This window comes from Phoenix dactylifera, chromosome 11 (genome assembly GCF_009389715.1).
Source record: "Phoenix dactylifera cultivar Barhee BC4 chromosome 11, palm_55x_up_171113_PBpolish2nd_filt_p, whole genome shotgun sequence".
In the NCBI taxonomy this organism is placed as follows: domain Eukaryota; kingdom Viridiplantae; phylum Streptophyta; class Magnoliopsida; order Arecales; family Arecaceae; genus Phoenix; species Phoenix dactylifera.
In genome coordinates this window covers 2,964,993-2,988,361 of record NC_052402.1, presented here as the reverse complement: position 1 = coordinate 2,988,361, position 23,369 = coordinate 2,964,993, and the positions used below count along the sequence as shown (strand labels likewise).

The window sequence follows — 23,369 nt, the reverse complement described above, 5'->3', positions numbered from 1 at the left end:
TAACTGTATATTTATTTATTATCTTTTAGTAATTGCTAGCTATTATATTGGTTGTCCGATGGGAATCCTGATGACCGAAATCAAAGATTAAAATTTGCTTTCACAGAGTTTCAACGTCAAGAGTCTTACTTGATATTATTGAAGCAGTTCTGTTGATTACTATTCATTGCATCTTCCTCATGAAAGCCGCGTAGGAATGATTGCTATATAATATAATCAACTGTAAACAGCAAATATCCTGTTACTCAAAGATGAGTTAAACAAACACCACATCATTTGCACATAAAATAGGCATCCAGGAGATCGTTATCTTGAGCCTTCCAAATTATACGCATCATCCAAGATGTTGGCTATGAAAGCAAGCCACAGTTTGGAAGCGTGCCCGCTAGAATCCAAAGTAAAGCCTAAACCACCTCCATGCCACGGTCGGCAACGTGTCCCATACCATCCATATCTAAAGATCCCGTCATTGAAAGGACATAATTGATCACTGCACCGTCGACAAGCATTTGTAAAAAAAATATAAAAATATATAAATAAATCTATCTCATCCTATTCACTTAAATTTTTAGAATAAATAATGATTTCAATATAATATAAGAGCAGAAGTCCTAAGTTTGAACTATGTCTCTGCACTCTTTAACTCCATTATTAAAAATTTCACATGTTGGGCTTACCCATTAAAGAAAAGTCGAGTCCACATCTAAGAAGAAGTGTAAAAAAATATAAAAATATATAAATAAATCTAGCTCATCCTATCAACTTAAGTTTTTAGGATAAATGGTGATTTCAACGGCATTGAATTGTTGTTTTGAACCCTGGCTGCTGGAGAGGGAGGGGAACCAAACGAGAGTGAGAGGAAGGTTGGAGGTGGGCAAGGAGGGGACAGTGGAAGGAGACGTGCGAGAGGTTGTGCCCGGCGGCACGGCAGTCCTCAAGTGGACAATTGGATGAGATCAAAATTTTTTCTATGTTTTATATTCTGAAGTCTGATCGCACACTGGCGTTTAAGCACTGAAGCAAAATTATATTGGTCCTCATGCTTGGTGCCTTTTCAAGTGCTTGATTGCATTTGTTGTTGCAATGGACAGCACACTATTTAGCATCTTTATCCGCCTATGAAGAAGAGTCATATGGAACAAGTCTTTGATGCTTGACATTATGCTTTGAGGGCTTCATATTTGAAGTCTATTGTATCTACAGTGTCCAATCTACTATCTATTAAAAGCATTCAGAGTTTTCTTTTATTTTATGATTACAACTTCTTATATTATAATGATGGTGTTCACATCGTTTCCATGCTGCAAGTTAGATAGCATGATTAGTTTGACCATCTACAAGTTCATTGTAGCTACGCCATCAAATTCACTGTGTATGTTTGGATACAAGAAAAATTAATTGAAAAATTTGCTTTTCTTGACAAAACTAATTTTTATTTATTTGGTTTATTAAAAAACTTATAAATTTGAAAAATCTATAATTTGTTTTCTGTATTTTTTTTATTTTCATGGAAGTCATAGTTTTTATTTTATTTTTTAATGATTTTCCTTGCAACTCAACATACTCGAGGAGAATGACTTATTCTTGCAATTTTGTATTATGACTCTTTATTGAGTTTGATATTCATGTCATCTCTTAACAATTGTTGTGTTTTAGCAAACTAGATATTTTGATTAACTTGACTCACCAAATTTGCAGAATACACCTTCGCATATGATAAAATAATTTATCTTTGTCCGGCAGAGGAAACCTAGAGAAATTTGCTTTCCAATAACTTTACCAATTACACGATTTAGCATCCTCGTGAAGTATATATTAAAGATGATTATTTTCCTAAACAAAATTTAAAAATATAAATTATAATCAAAATTCATTAAATTATTAATATTTTATAGTCTTTATTTTTTATTGTTAAAAAGCAGCAAATGGCTCTTTGATGTCAATTATGTAATACTGAAGAGCTAGAGTTTTTGAATCACGCAGGGGCTCGAGCGATGCAAGCAATTTCGCATTCCTTTAAATAGGATGCGTTAACGTAGAAATTCGCAACAGGAGAACAATGAGGGTGAAGATTGAAGGGAAAGAAGCGAAATAAAGATTGTTATATTTACTGCTTTGGTAAACATCCACAATTTGACATAATGGTGAATGAAATTTCTCATAAAACTATTTAAATGTCCCATTGCAAATGATCCACTTGCTTGTTGTGTGATAGGGCCATGGTGTATCCAACAAGATTGGTATTTTCTCTAACTATTATAAGAGTGCTGTTTATTTCAGAAAGATCTTGGACAAATAGAAATACTGCTCTACTTGTGTAAAGCCGGTCCTAGCTTTTTCTAGTACCTTGCACCAAAGTGAGATTCTATAAATTACCAGTTCAAACTTCCTTTTATTCTCTCTTTTTGCTCGACAAAAAAGGATACATGATTTAGTTTCCCTGCACCGAGACCGTGATTCGGTTGGACCACCATTAGGAAACTGGTTTAGCTTCGGCTCCCAAAATTAGGGTTTCATTGTTTGTCTTAAAGGAGGGGGTCAAACACCTAAGCGGCAGGATCCAATGTAGAAAAAAAACACTGGAGAAAATGCCCATGGCCAGAGAGATTAATAAGTTAGCTTTCAATAACTTTAACCAAAAGAAACATATCTCCTACGCTGGAAGATATTGCAGAGAGAACCAATGCATATGATCAGACATATCAAAGCAACCAGAACAGGTCCTCTGCCAAGCTAGAATCCATTTAAGGGTAGATTAGTTTTTGACATTGGAGGATAATCAGAGCCTATCATGCCTAAGAGATGTTCGCAAACTTGGGGCAGTTTAGTTTTGTTTTGTGAATGGAAAACTGCATATAGTTGTAATTTGAAAGAATTGCAGCCTGATAAAAGGAAGTTCTCTCCTTGGTTCCACATATGAAATCATCAATTAATAGCAACAATATTTCCAAAATAAAACCATGCTTTGTCTTAAGTCCATTCACGAAAATACAGCTGATGCTTGCAAAATACAAGGAGAATACATCTTTAGCAGTGAATACTGCTGTAGAGGTCTGATCATTGGGAAGAACAATTATGATGACATTTCCCGGCCTCAACTGCCCATTTACCATCGCACATTATCCTTTAGCAGAGAACTCAGTTCTTCCTGTCGGTGGCGAGATCGATATACATGTATTGGCATGGAGGAGCATTGTTATAAAAGAGATAAAGAAAATTCTTTCAATCAACACAAAAGTTTTACCATACATTTTTTCTTTTTAGTTGCTCAATGTTTGCAAGCTCCGGTTCACTAAATTAGTAAATCAGATTGGAAATATATTTTGTACCATGCAAGCAAAAGAAACCATGTAAGAAGATTAAGAGACACAAGCCACAAGATAAACAAATATGTGCACTAGCTACAAGAGAACATCCCTTGATAACGTACATTTGCTTGCTTGAGAAATTGTCTCGAACCATACATTTAATGTACTATTAAGCTTCATCATCATCATTGTCATAGTTCCAATAGCCACAAACCTATGATCATCGGTTACCCTACCGCAGCCTGGGCACTACAAAGCTGCAAGTGTGTCACAACTAACCTGCATTCTTCTTGAGAAAGAGAACATATGATAAAGAAATAGTTGCATTTCCTAGGCTGGATCTACACCTTTTTGCTTCATAATTTTTTAGTTTAATATGTAGTCAGTCCTGAAAGGCAGCATATCACTTTCTATATAAACAATGGACGTAGTATCTTCCCCTGTTCTTGCACAGATTTTGCCATCATCAAGTAAGACAGTTTACAAGAATTTAAAAGAAAAACACCATTCTCACTCTATCCAAGCTCTTTTGCCCTCTCTGCCAGCATTGACCTTCATTCAATCCATTTTTTCTTTTATCCTCTATGTCACCTTACTTACCACCATTTCCATAGTAAAAAATAATTAGTGCCTAATTTTCAAAGAAACAGTGCCCAACAATACCAGTTGAAACCAAGATCATACATCATATAAGAATTGACAGATATGCCAGACAGTCTATTCAATTTTCTTCAGATTGGATACTAAATTAAGAAGGTCCCCAGTTGCCCAACATGGTACTTATATATGTTTGGGAAATCGTCTTCTATATAATGGAAAAGATCAACTTATAGGTGCAGAAGAAATGATCAACGGTCTCATTTGTATTATGGCACAAAACACAACCGCCAAGATTCTTACCCAATTTTTTTCCGAGGTTGTCTCTAATGTTAAGTTTCTTTTTCCAACACAACCAAAGAAAGCATTTGATTTCAATCATTCAAATGACACATTATTGTTGATTTTCACCTCAGATTCATTGGCACTGTGACACCGATCATTAGATATCATGCGAGCATAGAATTTGGATGCAGGAGACATTCTTAAAGTATTCCAGTATTTTTATTCGTATCATTTATTAGCACAAAGAAAGGAACTTCGGGCCCAGAAACTGGAAATCGAGAGACAACTTTACATCACACAAGAGAGAATCACCTCATATGATTTTGAGATCTCTCTCGCTGTCGTTTCCACTGTCGCCCTCTCGCCCTTCTCTCCCTCAAGGTCTTCCCTTCGGGCTACTGCAACGAGGCCATGTTCGCAACCCTATCCCATATTGCTTGCTCACTCCGCTCATAGTAGGAAATGCTCTCCTGCAGCTCAATTCCTTGCTTGTTGTCGCCGTTTGGAGAGTAACCATATGATGCATCTGCGATTCCTTCGTAAAAAACCCCATGATACTCACTGTCAGCTCCTGGCCGTATTTGTCTCTGATCCTTTATGTCCTCCCCCTCAATCTCCACGTTGGGTGCATTAGAATTCTTCTCCACAAGTTGCCTGAACATTGAGGACTTAAATAGGAGGCTTAATGCAGTTGGGGAGGACTTGCTACTTGAGCTGCTACCAGGAAACTCATGAGGTACGAGCTCTTGCTTGCATGGTGAGATCATATCCTCTAAGACGAAGGGGCTGCGGTGCGAGAGTAGTGTTCCAGATTCAGCTGTTGAAAAGAGGTTGGCGAGGGGTTGTTCTGCATAAGCTTCACGCCTGACGTGGTGCACTTGGGTACTGTTCAAGGCATTGGTGGCCCCTGGCCTTAGCCATCGGATGTATGTACTCAAGTCAAAATTGGTTACAGCGTTGATCCCTCTGTACTCAATTGCAGCGATATCATATGCATGAGCTGCCTCCTCTTGAGTACCTGCAACAATTATAGCATGTTTATATGTTTTCATTTGGAGGTAAGAGGTGGCAACTGACAAGTATATGAGAGTTTAGTGCTTACTGTAAGTGCCAAGATAGAGGTATTTGTTTCCAAAAACCCTTCCTATCCTTGCTTCCCACCTTCCATTGTGATGGTGCCTGCGGTTTATGCAATTCATTTGATCTTTAATATTCCTTATTTATGAGTTTCAGCGTGCAAAAGAGTTAGATATATTCTGTTTAAGAATTTATACTTCGCAACTCCCCGGTACTTGGATACGCCTCTTGAGAAACCACTACTCTTCCTGTTATCAAACCAAATTACACAAGATTAAGGAGCCAAGTTCCGACCATTGAAGGGCTTTGAAGTTTCTAGAGCGCACAAAGAGAGCAGGATCTTAGTACCTCCTTAATGAGGCTAGATACTCTTCTTTAGTTGCGTTCTGCATTATTTGTATCTCTTTTTCGTAGTCAGAAACCTGAAATTATTGTCCCATTGATTGCAAGTTAAAATCGGATGTATCCACAAATGTACAGTTAATAGATGAGGATGCATTAATTCAGCCATTCATCACGAAATAAGAATATTTCTACTTTTTTATGAGCATAAGAAACTACGCAAGCAAAAGACAAGTAGGAAAATAACAACTGGATTAGATTTTCTTTTGAATTATACCGGGAAGTTTGTAAAGGTGGTAGGTCCCCAATACTTGAGTGCAGCAAGATCGTAAGCTCTTGCCGCTGCTTCTTCCTCGTCATAAGCTCCAAGGTAAACTGTTTGAATTGAAAAATAATAATAATAATAATCAAATCAATGATTTTAGTGCAAACAAGGCTTGCTAAACAAACAAGGTAGAAGATGCAAGAAGTGAAATACAAAATAATCTGACCTTGTTTTCCCTTCTTCCTCTGTGTGACATTCCAAGACGCTTTGTCCCACAAATGAGCTTCAAAACGGCCTGTCCATCGATGCCTGCATGATCCATTGCTATTAATTAACTGCCAAGAATGTTGTGGAATGAAAATATGCAAATGAATTATTAAACACGAATTTATTTTGCTATAAACTTTGAAATTGGTGTCACAATGTTAGCTCTGGATATATGTCATTACTCTGATGCCTCTCAGCTATAGTCTTTAATTTTAATTGCTGAAAGCTTATTATTTGACTATCACCCGTACCTGCTCACTCCACGAAACCTGGAACTTCTTTTGGTAGTGTTGCTGGTAGCAGACTGATCAATGATCTCCCCATTGCTATAGGTTGCAGTCGCCAGAAACGCAGGCTCTCGTCTCCTTCTCTTGACGAACTTGACCGTCTCGCTGCCGTCCTGTGGACCGGTTGCCATGCCTAGTAGTCGCCTTCCATTGCTATTGACCTCACTCTTCACCAACTTCGCATCCATGCCTTCCTTCCTTCCTACCTCCTTGAGGTGGTGCAAGATGAATGAAGAGAAGGCAAGGTCTCAAGCTTTGGAATCTTTACCAGGACTAATCACAAATGCATGTGTTATATATTGGGTCCTACGCCTCATGATTTCGTTCCATTGTGTGACTAATAAGACGAAGGCAGACGGTGATTTCAGGACCGTTTCATGCCAAACCCCTTTGTCCTAACTTTGCCTGCCAGACCAAGCCCATCCCAATGATATCATTTTATCCTCGAGTAAGGTCGAAACTGAATGAAACCTCTTCGATCTGTACATTTTGGTTGGCCATAAATCCCCACGTCCATTTGTCCGTGAGCGGTTGGCCATCCACAAGAAGAGAAACTAGTGGCATAACTCGCGAGACCCTGTGGACTTCTGACGTCAAATTACTAGGGTCTAATTCCTAATTTGTATCTAATGCCAAAGTCTGAAAACAGTTTCATGTGCCTAAGTTTAGAAGATAGGGTGGAGAAGGGCAAGCAGAGACAAGACAAATCTACTGGCCTATAGGAGAAGACGACAGCCAGCTGAGTCCAAGCCAAACCTGGCCATCACGGCAGCAAAAGACAGAAGGTAGAAAGAGCTGAGAAACCCGAGCTATGGGCTATATAAATCTTGTCTTGTGGGATAGAGATGGAGTTGAGCTTGGTCAAGCCCAGGTATATGCAATGACGAGAGCGTTTCCTTGGCCAACTCGCCCATCTAACTCTTGCCGGAGATTTGGCTTGTAGTTGGTTTAGGATTCGTTGTGCGGTTTAGAAATGGCCCTCTCACTCTCTCAGGGGTGGGTCATTTCTTCACGCAAGTAGCGTTATTTCCGTAGGTCGTTGTTTCCAATGGATTTCATCCAGGGTGACATGCTTGGAACTTGGAAGAGAAACGCACTGCCCCTTTTCCTCTAAGATATTCACATACATCTCCCTTAAAAAATGTCTTCAGACTTCTTTTACCAAATCACTGTTTTGATCCCAGTCAATGTACTGCTCCAGCTTTGATCCATCTGCACCGCTTTGTCATATGGCCAAAAGGCTAAATGTGAACGCCTTCCTACTGTTATGAGCCACCCACTCCACCATCTTGTGATGATGTCCAATTGACATTGCTGTGGACATGTTGTTTGTCTACTTTCACATTTTTCTTCTCGTTTTATTTCCTTGGTCTTTGCAAAATGTGTGTCTGTGCGTGTGTTGATGATCCATAGGAAGTTGAATACAGTAACAGTAAAAGATTCTTGAGTTATTCCCAATTTTTCTGTTGGGTAAGTAATTATCTGTACTGTTCTCTAGATGTGAATTAATCCACAAACTTCCAATTATTCTTAGTTATCCATGGATTGCAATTTATTCATGAATTATCCCTCGGGTAATTATATAATATGGATACTGTTTATGTGTTGCAAACTAATGTTATTGTATTTCTAACAACATATCAAATAGCAGAAAAGAATACTTGCGCATGCAATCATATAATGGAAATGAGCATTAATGCGTCAAAAGGATTAGAGTAAAATATCTAAATTAGTTGTCCTGGGATATCTCGAATTCATCTTCAGCAACCTTCTTGCTGTGTACTCACCCAACCCACAATTTCTATGAATTTCGGTAGCTGAGAGCAGTGATTGTGATGACCTGTGCATGCGTGTGCTTAGTTCCACACCAATTATGTACTAGACAGATTTTAGGCACTTATATAAGATCAAAAAATCTAAATAATACTTTCAACTAGTTTTTTTTAGATAAGATTCCGGCAACCATTCTCACATACAGATTTATAACCTTTTGGCTCTTGCCACACCGAAGAAAAACCTGTGAAGTGCATCATCCAAATAGTGGTGCTCGGAGTACATTCCAATCAAAGGGCCAAACATGGGTAAATTATCATTGCTATCACAATATCCAAACTTAATAACTAAAGCATGCTGCTTCCCTTCATCCAATCCTTTTGTCATCAAAAGTGAAGTCATGGCAACCTCACTCAAACTCTATTCCCATTTCCAAAGCCTCAAGAAACAAACCCACGGCCTTATCTTCATGCCCATTCCTGAGGTACCAACGAATGACCAAGTTAAAAGCCATATATACAAAATTTTGAATAGATTTAACCAGTGTCAGAGACAAGAATTATTCTACTATAAATCCTGATGGTAGGGCTGTCATCATATTTCTCAAAAAATATCTATATGACATACTCTTTAATTTTTTTTGAGAATTGTGATAATATTTTTTTTAAAATAAAAGTAGCTAAAATATAGCAATATATATATTTTTTGTTAATGACAACATTCATATATATAAAGTCATTATAAAATTGGTTTGCTACAAAGGCAAAGTTATTATATACGTTTTGTTTTCGTTTTTAACAAGCATGACATAAACATTTTCATTGGCCGGTTCGCCATCACATACTAAATTGCAAAATATATGACTTTAAAATAAGATAAACCCTAAAAACCTGACCATCCTAAAAGAGTTCTCCCACACTATTGATATGCCACACGTCATAAGAGGATTGATATATTTATAGAACATACATTTTTAATACATGATGAACAATTGTTGAATGCCCGATGTATATTTTTTTGAATATTTGATATATATTTGTTTATACTATCATCCAAATTTTTTTAGAAAACTCATATATATATATATATATATATCATTTTGGAAGAAAATAATTTTTTTTTTTTGCAAAATCAATAATTAATGGATGTTTTATGGAAAATCCGCGACGCATTATTCAAATATCGGGCTGGGTTGATGTGGGCTGGCGGGCTCCCAACGCCAACCCCAAGCCCAAACTAATATATGTTCGCAGCCGAAAGTAGGATCGGAGCTCACCCAAAAAACCTATGAATTGAGCCCAACTGGCTTAAAATATTTGCCCAACCCAATGAGGACGCCTGCTAATATATGAACCATTTCTTAATTTTTAGCTGCGGATTTCCGTTCCGTCTATCGAATACGCCCTCTGGATTTCTAGGGTCCGCGTTCCTTATCTTCGCTTTCTTCTTCAGCTCTCTCTCGATCTTTCGAATTCTTCGATCTCGCGCCAGATCCGAGAGCTTGGTGCTTGAATCTAGTCTCCTCCCTTTCCCTGGGACGATATCAACGCGAAGATGTATGGATTCGAAGCCCTAACGTTCAACATCCATGGGGGGTACCTGGAGGCGATCGTCCGGGGCCACAGGTCTGGCCTGCTCACCGCCGCCGACTACAACAATCTCTGCCAGTGCGAAACCCTAGACGACATCAAGATGCACCTTTCCGCCACCGAGTATGGCCCCTACCTCCAGAACGGTTAGCCAGATCCCTCTCCCTGTCCTCCGGTTCAAATTGGCTTCCATTTATCCCCGCAAGAAATTTTGTTTTTTTATTTTTGCCTGCCTGTATTGCAATGATCATTTTTATTATTAAAACAGTAGTCATTGAGGAAAGATTTCCTGAAAGCATGATGTGATGTCCATATTGGAATATTACGGTTGAAGAAGAATACGAAGGTTTATATTTCATTGAGATCAACAAGACTGATGTTCTCATGGAGAAAATTGAGACCAGAATTCTAAATATCTACGAAGTTGACCTTTTTATCGATGAATTGTTGGGATCTGGCCAGGAGAATTTAATAGCTTCAGCCAAATGGGTACTTATAGGTGTTTCAATTTGGGTTCTTTTGTTTGCAATTTGTTTTGCAGTTCCACATGGAACCACTGCGCACGTTACCGAGCAACATGCCTACATAGTGGCCGTGCATTGCCATCGTGTTAGTTCAAAAAGGATTTTTAGCAATTATAGACATAAGACATTATTTTTTTTGCTGCTGTAAAAGGCGCTAGCTCTCATCTGAAAAACAAAATAATGGAACAGCATAGTGATTCAGTCAGATTGCAGTAAAAATGGTCTTCTTGATGGTTCTAGTTCATCAATTGCCTTAATAATGGTGGCTATATAAAACATTGTGCATCTTAAGTATGTGCCTGTTGATTTTTTTTGTACAATTTACACATTCTTGTTTTTATTTTGGTATTGTAACTTGATTGTTTGAGACGAAGCCTTTTCGCTTCTTGCAGAGCCTTCTCCTTTACATACGACTACAATTGTGGAGAAATGCACTCTGAAACTGGTTGATGAATACAAACATATGTTATGCCAAGCCACAGAGCCGTTGTCAACTTTTTTGGAGTATATAACGTAGGTACTATGTTCTGCAATTTTTTCTTGATATTTTTTTTAAAAAAAATTCACAATCCTCAGAATTCCACCTTGCAAGGTAGAATTTTTGGCTTGTAATCAAAATCGCATTCTTCTATTGTTGCTTGCAGGTATGGTCACATGATTGATAATGTTGTCCTTATTGTCACTGGTACGTTGCATGAGAGAGATGTTCAGGAATTATTAGAAAAATGCCATCCTTTGGGTATGTTTGACAGGTATTTATTTGCAGTACTGCTGAGTCTTGCTTTCATTGGTTCTACCATCTTTGATGGTATCTCAGCTCTTGCTTTTCTTCGACAGCATTGCAACCCTTGCTGTTGCACAAAACATGCGTGAGCTATACAGATTAGTTCTTGTTGATACACCATTGGCTCCATACTTCTCAGAGTGCATCACATCTGAGGTACCAATTTGGTGGCCAAATTCTAAGTTATGTTATGCATGAGATAATCAATGAATTTCTTGAAAAAAAGCTTTAGTTAATGTAATACAGAAGTTGCAAAAATTGATGGTTTCACTAATACACCAACTTCAGTATTATAATTATATCTGATTTGCAACTTCTGGCAGGACTTGGATGACATGAATATTGAAATTATGAGGAACACGCTCTACAAAGCTTACCTCGAGGATTTTTATAAATTCTGTCAGGTAAATAATTATCAGCTCCCTATTTCATAATCTGTTTGTCTCAAGCTTTTATACATGTCGATTGCTTTTTTGTCTGATAATGCTATAAAATAGAAACTGGGTGGAGCAACTGCTGAGATAATGTCTGATCTCCTTGCTTTTGAAGCTGATAGAAGAGCTATCAATATCACCATAAACAGGTGGGTCTTGCAAAACAATGCATCTATTTCAAGGAGTTGTATACCTTTTTTGGCATGCTGTATTATTAATTTCTTTCCTTGTACGTTACCGACTTGGCAGTCCGTAATTTTCTGCATATGTTATTCCAAATGTTTTTCGCATTACTCTGAATCTGGTTTAAAAGTATATCATAATTTCGTCATACTATTTATATTGCTAATGTATTTTTCCTGCTGCACAGTATTGGCACCGAGTTGACTAGAGATGATCGACGGAAGCTTTATTCCAATTTTGGCTTGTTGTGAGTTTTTATCGACTTTATTTTATCACTGGGCTAGGTCTAGATGATGCTTATCCACTTTTGCTTGATAGATAACTACTTTGTGCTTTGTAGGTATCCCTATGGTCATGAAGAACTTGCTGCATGTGAGGACATTGACCAGGTAAGATTCTGTGATAGACTTCCGATTAGAATCTGTAAGGTGATCACTTCAATTTTATGCGTATTGCATCTTTCATATTCTGAAGAAATTGTTCTTCTTTTACCTATTTAGTATTCTTGATGAGTTTGCTTATCTCCAAAATGCTGCTACTCGTAACTGGTTACCTTAAAAACTTTTCTTAGAACTGTGTATTTACTTTATACTCTACATTGCATTACAAATTAGTTAAAGATGAATAATGGTGAGAATGCAGTTGGCATTCCCTCCATGTGTGCATCTTCTGCAGTGTGTGCATCACCAAATTGGAAATCACAGCAGTTTCATAATGTTGCTGAAACAAAGAAACAGGCAGATGCTTTCCAACTTTTACGTTGACAATTGGATGTTTGTATGTATCTTCTGCGGTGTGTATGCCACCACTTTTTCCAAGTAAAAGAAGTATTCTCTAGGCCAAGCGCTTCCCCCTTCAGTGATTGGATTGTATGGTATTCCACGGGAGATGATGTCCTGGTGCACATGATGTGTGATGGGCACATATCAAGATCTGGCTTCCTTTGTCCCCTCTGCTATCTTGAGCAGCAGTCAGAGCGATGGAATTGGCCAATACCTGGCCTTTTTTTGTTATCCTTTTCTCTTTTCAAGTTTGCTATCTGTTTTCGGTATCATGGTTTGTTTTTGCATGCCCCGACCCATTTTAACAAAAGACATTTTGGATTAGCATTCGATGATACAGGGACTTACAAGTAGTATGCTATTAAGTATTAACTTTTGTGCTATTCAGTTTCGACTAACAAGATTGTTAATATGCAACCACCATGTTTTAACCAACAGTAATGACCTTATCAACTCTATTTTTTATCTTTAAATTCTTCACTATGCTTTCTTTCCGGCATACAGTAATTTGGATTATTCCTTTTGTTCTGTAAGGTCTATAAAAGGGTGATATGTAAGGTCTATAAAAGGGCGATATGTATGCCATGGCCATGTCCCATCTTATGTGCGTAATTTTTGCAGGTTCGTGCTGTTATGGAGAAATATCCTCCATATCAAACAATTTTTGTAAGGCTGTCTTATGGCGAAAGCCAGATGCTTGACAAGGCATTCTATGAAGAGGAGGTGAAAAGGCTCTGCCTGGCTTTTGAACAGCAGGTATTCTCTTCAGAGAATGCAGTGATAATTTTGTGTCTTCATATGTTGAAGCTCTTAGAAATACTTGGGTTATTGCATATTTTGGATTTCCTGTAATATACTTACTCATGTCAGGTTTGCTTCTAGAATTGGCAGGGCTGTACTTTGTGCACGAAGATTACTTTGCAGTTTTGAGCTGCCTTTGTTCGGCATTTTTATGGAATCATAGCTGCATTGTTGTGCTGTTCTCCTAAATTACATAACTTACCTTGATGTATATCTGCTTTATGATCATAGTTGTAGTCATTTTCAACTAGGGTTGTAGATGGATCAGATTTGGGTTGGATCCATGCAGTATCTGCATCTAACTCTGTAAGAAAAATCGAGTTCAGATTTGGGTTTGGATCCATCAAAATAAGTAAGCTCCGAACATATGTCCAAACTCGATTAATAATAAGATTCAATTTTTTTAAAGGTTCAATTTAGTACATGATTTTAATGGGCAAACTAGCCAAGGATTAACAATTTTCAAAATTAAAAGGACTTTTATCGCAATAGTATGTGGCAGGTTGCAATGTAAAAGGAGCATGGTATGGAAAATGAATGGTTGATTTTGAAAAAATGTAATGAATTTTGAGACAGATTTAAATTTCTATTTATATTTGGTTTGATTGCAACATTATCAAAATCTAAATATTGGTTAGGATTTTGGAACTAAAATAGCATCAGGTGAGAGTAGCGGAGAGTATTCATGAGGAAAAGGTGTAAATCCAAGTACGAAGAAAAGGAATTAACATGTAGCTAGTTTTTTTTATATTCCTATATTTACATATACTATATATATTGTTTGTTTTCCAGTATTTGGGTTACAGGTTTTTGGGTTCAAATATAGCTAAATCTGTGTTCAATCCAATAAGAAATCAGATCCTATATATGGAATCCGAATTCAATTTTATAAGGCTATCTTAGGATCCATACCTGATTATTATAACCTAGGGTTAAGCACTAACCTTTTATATGGCAACTTGTTAAGACTTCATGGTGATTTATGTTGCCTTATCTGCATTCCATGCTCTTCTGCACAAATCTAGTTCTCTAACATTATTAAGGCTATTATTGGTGGTGCATAACCATGCCATGGCAATGTATTCCTGTGATTTCCACTTTTTATACGATTGGCTAAATTCTAAGATGTTTGGATTCTTCCAAGGGTTGAGATGAAAACTGACCCCAGAACAAATATTTGAATGTTTTAGGGTCAGTTTGGTCTTTTGGGCCAGTGCCCTTTTAGTTATCATATTTTTTAAGATATGTTTTTGGGCTGCCACTAGTAGTTCCAAAGGGGTTTGAGAGTCTGCTTTCAGGATGTGTGCATACGTTAATTTGAGTTTGTAGAGAAAAGTTACTTATAGTATCTTAGTAGATTATAATAAGAGAATGGAGCTTAGGCCCTGTTTGGGGGGGCTGTTGGCAGTAGAGCTGTTGGAAGTAGAGCTGTTGAAAGTAGAGCTGTCTGAAGTAGAGCTGTTATAAAAAGTTGTTTGCTGTTTGGTAACTACATTCGTAAAGTGCTGTGGTACTTTGTTTTGTGTTTGGTAAACAAACTGAGAAAGTACTTTTATATGACAAAATTACCATAAAGGACATTGCATAGTATTATACAACACAACATAATAAAACATAACATAAATTAATACATAAATATACGATATAGTATAATATTATTGTAATATAAAATAATATTATGTTAATATAGCATAATAGTAATATAATTATTAGAGTAAATTAATATTTGGTAATATAACATAATATTAAATTATTTAACATAACATATTAATGTATTATGATATAATGTAATATATATTATATTTATAATATAATACAATAATAAAAGTATAAAATATTATAATTATTATTATAAATTAATTTCTCATAATATAACATAATATTAAATTATTTAAAATAACATATTAATGTATTATAATGTAATGTATTATAATACAATATTTATAGTATAATACAATAATAAAGGTATAAAATATTATAATTAATATTATAAATTAATTTTTCATAATATAACATAATATTAAATTATTTAAAATAACATATTAATGTATTATAATGTAATGTAATATAATACAATATTTATAGTATAATACAATAATAAAGGTATAAAATATTATAGTTATTAGTATAAATTAATTTTTCATAATATAACATAATATTAAATTATTTAACAGAACATATTAATGTATTATGATATAATATAATATGATATTATATTTATAGTTTAATACAAAAATAAAGGTATAAAATATTATAATTAATATTATAAATTAATTTTCCATAATATACCATAATATTAAATTATTTAAAATAACATATTAATGTATTATAATGTAATGTAATATAATACAATATTTATAGTATAATACAATAATAAAGGTATAAAATATTATAATTATTAGTATAAATTAATTTTTCATAATATAACATAATATTAAATTATTTAACATAACATATTAATGTATTATGATATAATATAATATGATATTATATTTATAGTATAATAAAAAAATAAAGGTATAAAATATTATAATTATTAGTATAAATTAATTTTTCATAATATAACATAATATTAAATTATTTAACATAACATATTAATGTATTATGATATAATATAATATGATATTATATTTATAGTATAATACAAAAATAAAGGTATAAAATATTATAATTATTAGTATAAAATAATTTTCCATAATAATTTTTCATAATTTTTCATAAAATAATTTTCCGCGGTCCAGGGGCTCTTCTTCATGGTCCACGCTCGAGGAGGACCTCAGCGTGGGCCGCGAGGTTGATGATAAAAAAAAACAATAGATTGATTTTGGAAGGTATGGAAAAGGATTAAAATTTTTTTCTTCTAAAATATGGTTCAAGAGATGCATACAAAAATTGAAAAGAAAAATACCTTTTCTTACGGAAGGGAGTCTGACGGCTTGGGTTCTTGGCTCTAGCAGATTTTTAGGTTTATACAGGGATAAACTATGTAATTATGTTATTTTAATATGGGCATTTTTGTCAAAAATATAGCTTTCCAAAAAAGCTGAAACAGCTTCCTCCCAAAAGCTGTTTTCAGCTTCCCGCAAAAGCTGAAACAGCTTTTGAAAAATTTACCAAACACAGTTTTTCATCTAAAAGTACTTTTGGAGGGCCAGAAAGTGCTTTCTGGCCCTCCAAAAGCTCCCCCAAACAGGGCCTTAGTACCCAGACTCGTCTACTTAGGATAAAACATCCACTTCGCAATTTTCCTGGAATTTCAAACCTGCAACCACTTCCTAAGCACTTCCTTGCAAAGAGTATCTGTAAATGTCTACTTTCCTGTACCCGCACCCTCTCCCAATTTTGGCAACTAAAGTGGTAGAACAATCTTACGGATGGCAGTGGGCTACTTAGCATCTTGGGAAACTGTTGCTATTAACTTGGGTAGTCCTGTCAGATCAGTTCCTTTTGAAAGCAACCATTTCGAGAATTTATCCTCCATGTCCCCTGTCAGTAGTCTATTGATCTGATTTTAGTGGCTTGCATGTAATCTATACAAACTCTACTAAATTCTTATGATTGCAGGGACTCTCCCATGCTATTATGTAAAAAATTCTCATGGTCAATATATGTTTCTAAACTTTAACCGTACTTCTTAAGCTACTCCAGCAGGGCCATACACTTTTTAACTTTTTTTGATGGTGGTGCAGTTCCATTATGCTGTGTTCTTCGCATACATGAGACTGAGGGAGCAGGAGATAAGGAACCTGATGTGGATCTCTGAATGTGTGGCACAGAATCAGAAGTCCCGGATTCATGACAGTGTGGTCTTCACTTTCTGAGTACTCCTAGTTCAGATCGAACTTTCAAGATAAATCAGGAGACACAACCCTTCATTTTATATTTTGGTTTCTCTTAGACTGTTGATTGTTGCAAAGAAGGGATCATATATCATTTATCATGGCATGGCCAAAATAATATGTAAACCATTTTGTTTAGGGGGAAAATGCCATACTTGTAAGCAGCTTTGTAATGGCTCAGGGATTATTTAATATGTGGGTTTTGTTTAATCATCGTGTTGCTAATATTGATCCAATATCAGGGTTCTCGGAGTGGATTTGCAAATGGTTCTTTATTTGAAAAATAATATTGATTACTGCTTCTGTGTACCTTATGTTGTAATGTATTCGTCATTGATGGCTAACAAGCAAACTTGGAGATGAACATGGAAATGCCTCTTTGGTCAAGAAGGTACTGATTGTCCACATTGTAAATTGTTTTTAGCAGGTTTCTTCATCCTTCCTACAGCGGAGTTTTCATTCAGCCATTTCTGAGATAACATGCTATGACAAGATGACCTCAGGATTATCATGGCCCTGTGCTTTTTCAGATCCATTCGAGAAAGAACTCTTGAAAATGAACTCAGCCAAAAAAAGACTCAGATCATTCAATACGACAGTACGAACATGATATCAGGACAAACTCATGGTAATATCTCTTGTATCAAAGATAAATAGATGCTGTCACTTTTTTTTATCGCATTGGAAAGGACTATATTGTATATCAAAGTATCTAACCTTATCAATGGGAGAAAGAGTTAATATTTATTCTTTTTTCTTTTGATATCCAATTTTTTAGGGGCCATGAAGACACTTGGACAAGCATCTTCCGTCATCCTTATGTAAGAATGGTTGCACCAAGTCCAAATGATATCGCTTAGTTCTTTTTTTTTGTCTGCCTTATCCTTAAGAGAGACCGCAAATGTTCTAGGAGCTTGGCTTAAGTTTATCATTTTCTTCTTGTGTTATTTCTGATCATAATGCCTTGTCTATAAATTGCCAAACTCTCCTTTTCAACAGTGTCAGAACAAAATATCTTACTTCCAGACCCCTTTGCTAAACTAAATGTAGCAGTTTGTCACATGAGCATGATGATTTGGATGTTAAAAGCTATGCAAGTTTAAATTGATGCTGCGTCATATTTAGCGTTTATTAGTTGCCAGTTTTCCCAATCATGAGTTTCCTTAACCCATACTTAATTGATTTTTTTAAGAAAAAAATATGTTTTTTGACCTCCTCAACTTTGCTTGCCTTTAAAAGTTTTTAGTTGGATCATTCAGATTATTTAAGTGACTCAGCGTCATCCTTCTTGACCCGATCAATAAAAAATTAAAAATCGTGGTATACGATCATCAGTCGATAATTTAAAAATATTTTAGGATTAATGTATTTTTGGTATCATTTAACTAAAATGAAACCAAAAATATGGGGACGTGGAGACAGTCACAGCATGAGCTAATGCATGATGCATGCATTCTTTTTCTTTTCTTCTAGAAATACTAACAAGTTAGTTTGTTACGGCATTATCTATCTCTATCAAATTGCTATTCAAATTGAGGTAACAACCACATCATAGACTCAATACAGCTGTTTGCTGAAGGTGTGAGGACCTGTGCGAGTATGTGTTTAGTCCTATATTGATTATTCGCTGGATAGATCTTGGGTACTTATATAAAATTAAGTGATCCAAATAATATCTTTCGGCTAGCTTTTTTAGGTGAGATAGTCAGTTGTGATAAATGGTATCAGAGCGGATCCGGACCATAACTTATATAGATTAGGAGACACTGCAGCACGGATTTATTGAGGCTGATCACAGACCAATCATGGTGCTTGCAATTAGATTTGAATTCTTAGATTGACGAGGACGTCAAGACTTAAATGGGGCTGGATAGATCTTAGGTACTATCAAAAAAATCTAAATAATACCTTTCGGCTAGTTTTTTTGGATGAGATACTGGATTGTGATAGGGCCAGATCGCAAGCAGAATATTGTATATGATGCCCTGGTATTGATTTTTTTTTTTTTTTCTGTAGTTCCCTGGCATCTTTGTCATTTGACAGAATGCTATAATGGTGTTGGATACTGGATGGGCGAAGGGTCATCCTGGATTAGTTAAAATAATTTAAAGTACTAGGCTAAAATTTTGAAAGACAGAATGTTTTCGAGTGCAACTCCAACAAAATTGAGAGGTCAAAAGATAAATTTCCCTCCCTGAAATTAAAATAAAGATGGAGCCAAGTTAAAATTTCTTTCCAATTCTTAGCAGACATGGCTCCGCCTCATGGCAATTTTAAGACAACACCGGAAAATATTCAGAAATCCCAATTACTAGCCTGCTAAAGAAACGTCTGACTTGCACTTAAATTCTACTCCAATCAAAGGCAGAGGGGGTTTAAGAGAATTTTGTGGAGGGCTACCGCCCATAATCTGCATGCTTCGTTGCTGCATCTTACAAAAGAACGATTAATCTTTTTTTCCGATATCAATCATTGAATTGTACTCTGCACAGATATCAAAACACTTTGAACTTGCTCATCTAGATCTTGAAGTAGTCGTTGCATGATCCAACGGTGGATTTACAGGATAGTGGGTGAATCCTTGTTTCGCATGAAAGACACAATCCTTGCCCTCATCTACAGGGCCCCCTCTTACCTTTAAAGTGATAATAAAAGAACGAACGAAGGAGAGAACCCGTCTATTCGTCAGAAACCCATGTTCCTTCGTCTTTCCAATCCAATGGTGTTCTTCTTCTTCTGATTCGGGGGGCATTCTAGGCTGGCGACCACAGAAACAGAAAGAAAGAAAACCTAACAGTTGATCTGCTCCTGGACCTGGTAAGTGGGGCTGATGCAAGCAGCTGCAGCTTTGTTTACCGTACGTCAATCTAAAGAAAAGAAACAAAACAAAACAAAGAGTCGAAATTAACTCCTTTTTTATCTTGTTACAAACCACTAGCCCGATTGCCCGAAGAATATTCTATCATATTTAACAATATTAAACATTTCAGAGTAGCCACTTGATAGTTATAAATTCAGATACACCCGTTTAGCCAACCAATATAAATTGACGTGCGCGCCTTTTGGAATGGTGCACGCCATAATATGGGCCAAGAAGTACTTCTTGCATGTGAAACTTAAGACCATCTTGTTCTCTTTGATTACTCACCCACCATCAATTGTCGCACGAAACTGTGTCCATGGATGATAAGGACTTTGAATATAATTTTCTCTTTGATTACTTTCCACCATATAACTTAACAATACATGCCACTGGCACCAAAGCATTTATAAATAGGCCAACCAACAGGCCAGGGCCATTGGGTCTTACTTCTGTCCGAACTTGAAATATATATATTATCTGAAACATCCTTACGTGTAAATGGTAACGCTGGCTGTGGCCTCTCTCTCATGCCAATTGCGACTTGCTAAAAAGCAGGAGCAATTGAAGTGCAAACCAAGTGGAGACAGAATCACCTTGTACATCTCTGCATCAGATCGTTTTAGGAATATTTACTACTTTTCTAAGCTCTTCCACATCATCTTCACTTGACAATGAAGCCATATGAGGGCTTCACGACGCCTTGTGCTTGTGACTTCGAAGTCTTGACCTCTTAAAATAAAAAAAAAAAAACAGCTAGCATTCCAGTGTCCATTTTTCGTAGTGCAAGGCGTTTCAAGTGCATATGCAGCGTGACTCTCACAGATACGGCAACAAGAAGGGAACAAATCACGCTCCATGCTCTCTTTTGCTGATACGTAGCCGACGTTTAGGACAAGTTGTCATCTTTTTATCACTTAGCCTACCTATATAGCAACTAGTATTCAACTTTGTGTCGTTTAATTAATCAAGAATACGATAGCCACCCCCTGTTTGTGATGCCTCACCCCTAGTTTGGTGGTTTGGTATCACATCCCTCGAATGGTAGGAACAGCATGCATCTAGGCCAGGCCGAAAGTGATTTCTCTTGGTTAATGCTAAATTAATCAGCCAACGGGATTTCTAAGTATAAATATGATATAACCAAATCCAAGAAAACTTTATCATTATATAGACTGCCATTTCCATCTCTACGTACCTACCTTTCTTCGTTCATACATCTTTTAATTGTGGGCAGGAACTAGGTTACGTCTCCTCTTGGTTTTTTTGGAGAAACCAGCTTATCTTTACCTACTTTCTCGAATAAAACCAACGTAGTTTTGGTGGGCTTCGTCTCACGAACCTCGGAAATTCCTAGATTACTCTCCTGGCTCTGCTCAGACCCGGATGAATTAATTTAAAGATGTCTGTCTGATGGTTTCTCAGCTGTCATTCAAAGTTTTTACAAAACAATGTGCTGCTTTCTGTGGTCTTGACGGACTCTTTAGCTTGGAAACCTATATATATATTTATATATATACACATATTGCATCTTGTTATGTGCCAGACAGGCCTATAAAAAGGACTGTGACAGAGAGAGCCAACCAAGATCTGGACGAAAATAAAAAATTCAAGAAAAAAAATACTAGAGATCGCCCATCATAGCCTTACGTGAATGATTGGTGATTGACACGAAGAGAAAGGCAAACCACCGGTCTTTATTATAAAAAAAAAAACAATTTTTTATAAAAATATGTAAAAAAATAAAAAAAGTAATATGTAAATAAAAATTATCCAACAAACTGAGTAATTTTAATATGCAGCAACATAAGCTTTGTATCTTGATATTTGTAGGAATCCGCTCATACATCTCTCAAATCATAATATTACATGTTAGTATTAGGGAGAACGAGGGTTCATTAGATATATTGGGAGGCTGCTTAGCAAATTTTTTTTTTTTTTTGCTTATGGAAAAATTTACTGGCCATTGGAAACGAGAAGACACAAGTATAAAAGAATCGAGTTAGGACGAGTTGCTGGCCACGAGCCGAGCATAACAAAACTTGCTCAACCTTAGTTTGACTAAGCTTTGAATCAAGTTCTCTCATTATTATCTGAACAGAAGGTGGTCAGGCTTGAGCCAAGCTCATAAATTTTTGCAATGAGCTCGAACTTGCTTGTCTGTGGGCAGCTCGGTTTGTTAGCGCATCCAAAGGAAGTTCATTTGCTCCCACAAGGCCAAAGCACATTACTGATTTTTTTTTTCTCTCTCTCTCTCTTCAAGAGTCGGAAGATGGAACTTGGTCTTAATCTACAATCCCAAGAGATGGCAACAATATTGCAGACGTTAAAATAACAGATATAACCGAGGGAAAGCTTGAATAAAGAATATTGCTGCAGATTATTCTTTCCATCACTCTCAATTTACCAATCTTATATGCTAATCAAGGGTTGATGCAATAAACCGAGAAGGTGGGTGTTAGCTGACCACGCATCATATAGTCAATGCCCCAATTCCATGTAGGACCAGTAAACTGAATGGTGACTGAATGAGTGACCTTCACCATTTTTCTTATAATTTTAGACTTGAGATGCATCTAAATTTGAACATTAAGGACTGGAATATTGTTGAATTGAGCTCATGAATATGGGTTAGGTTTGGAAGCCGAGCATGGAGCGGTGACTTGGGGCATATCTTTGTTGGGACTGGGTTGCATCTTATATGCAAAAAAAGAATTCACCTTCTTCCGCACAAATCCACCATTGAATCGTAGAATTATTGCTTCGAGATCTATGTAGGCGGATGAATGAAAAAGTTTGGAGTACTTTGAGATCTGTACGAAGCGTAATTTGATGGTCGACGTTGCGAAAGAAGACCAATTATTCTTTTGTGCAAAAGATACAATCCGAACCTATAAAACTTTGTTTTTCAAAGGTATAAGTTTCAACAACTACGTACAGCCAGCAGGCAGCCTTTTCTTTTATCTTTTTTTTTTTTTGTGGAGCTAGCCACTTCCCATGGAATGGTCGTTGGTCACGGTTTCTAGGATACTATTCAAATATTTCAACCAAACAATCCGGATGACAATGAGTATAAATTCGATCGAGTTAGACTCAATGAAGAGGATCTCATTTAATTAGTCTGACGAACTGGTGGAAAGTTTTCTTCCTACTTAATTTGAACCCACCTTGAAGTCTATACGTTGGGTCAAACCTTATCACCTCAGTTGATTTGGCGGAATTCTGCACAAGGTAGAATTGAATTTGAACAAGTCATGCAAGGTTTCCTTTCGAACAAATCAAGGCACGGTCCTTCCTTCCCGACTTCAGAACTCACGAGCAACCTTATGCTTCTCTAACATCGCCTTGACGTGCTCTAGCCTGGCATGAGAA

The 23,369-nt window shown here is 36.3% G+C and overlaps 2 protein-coding genes across 2 annotated transcripts; one reads left to right on the top strand and one right to left on the bottom strand.

Annotated features, from left to right (window-relative positions):
* Window positions 1–4,585: 4,585 nt before the first annotated feature.
* LOC103721610 (AP2-like ethylene-responsive transcription factor At1g16060) lies at window positions 4,586–6,616 on the bottom strand. Its single transcript, XM_008811881.2, has 7 exons — window positions 6,393–6,616; window positions 6,101–6,183; window positions 5,887–5,984; window positions 5,616–5,689; window positions 5,465–5,515; window positions 5,293–5,369; window positions 4,586–5,208 (listed from the first exon to the last, which is right to left on the bottom strand). The coding sequence occupies exons 1-7, from the start codon at window positions 6,614–6,616 to the stop codon at window positions 4,586–4,588; spliced, it is 1,230 nt and encodes a 409-aa protein (XP_008810103.2).
* A 2,948-nt stretch (window positions 6,617–9,564) lies between these two features.
* Window positions 9,565–17,440, top strand: LOC103720442 (V-type proton ATPase subunit d2-like). The gene is made up of 10 exons (XM_008810138.3): window positions 9,565–9,936; window positions 10,707–10,827; window positions 10,959–11,066; window positions 11,152–11,254; window positions 11,422–11,502; window positions 11,596–11,681; window positions 11,903–11,962; window positions 12,056–12,104; window positions 13,119–13,253; window positions 16,988–17,440. The coding sequence occupies exons 1-10, from the start codon at window positions 9,756–9,758 to the stop codon at window positions 17,117–17,119; spliced, it is 1,056 nt and encodes a 351-aa protein (XP_008808360.1). The 5' UTR covers window positions 9,565–9,755; the 3' UTR covers window positions 17,120–17,440.
* Window positions 17,441–23,369: the final 5,929 nt, after the last annotated feature.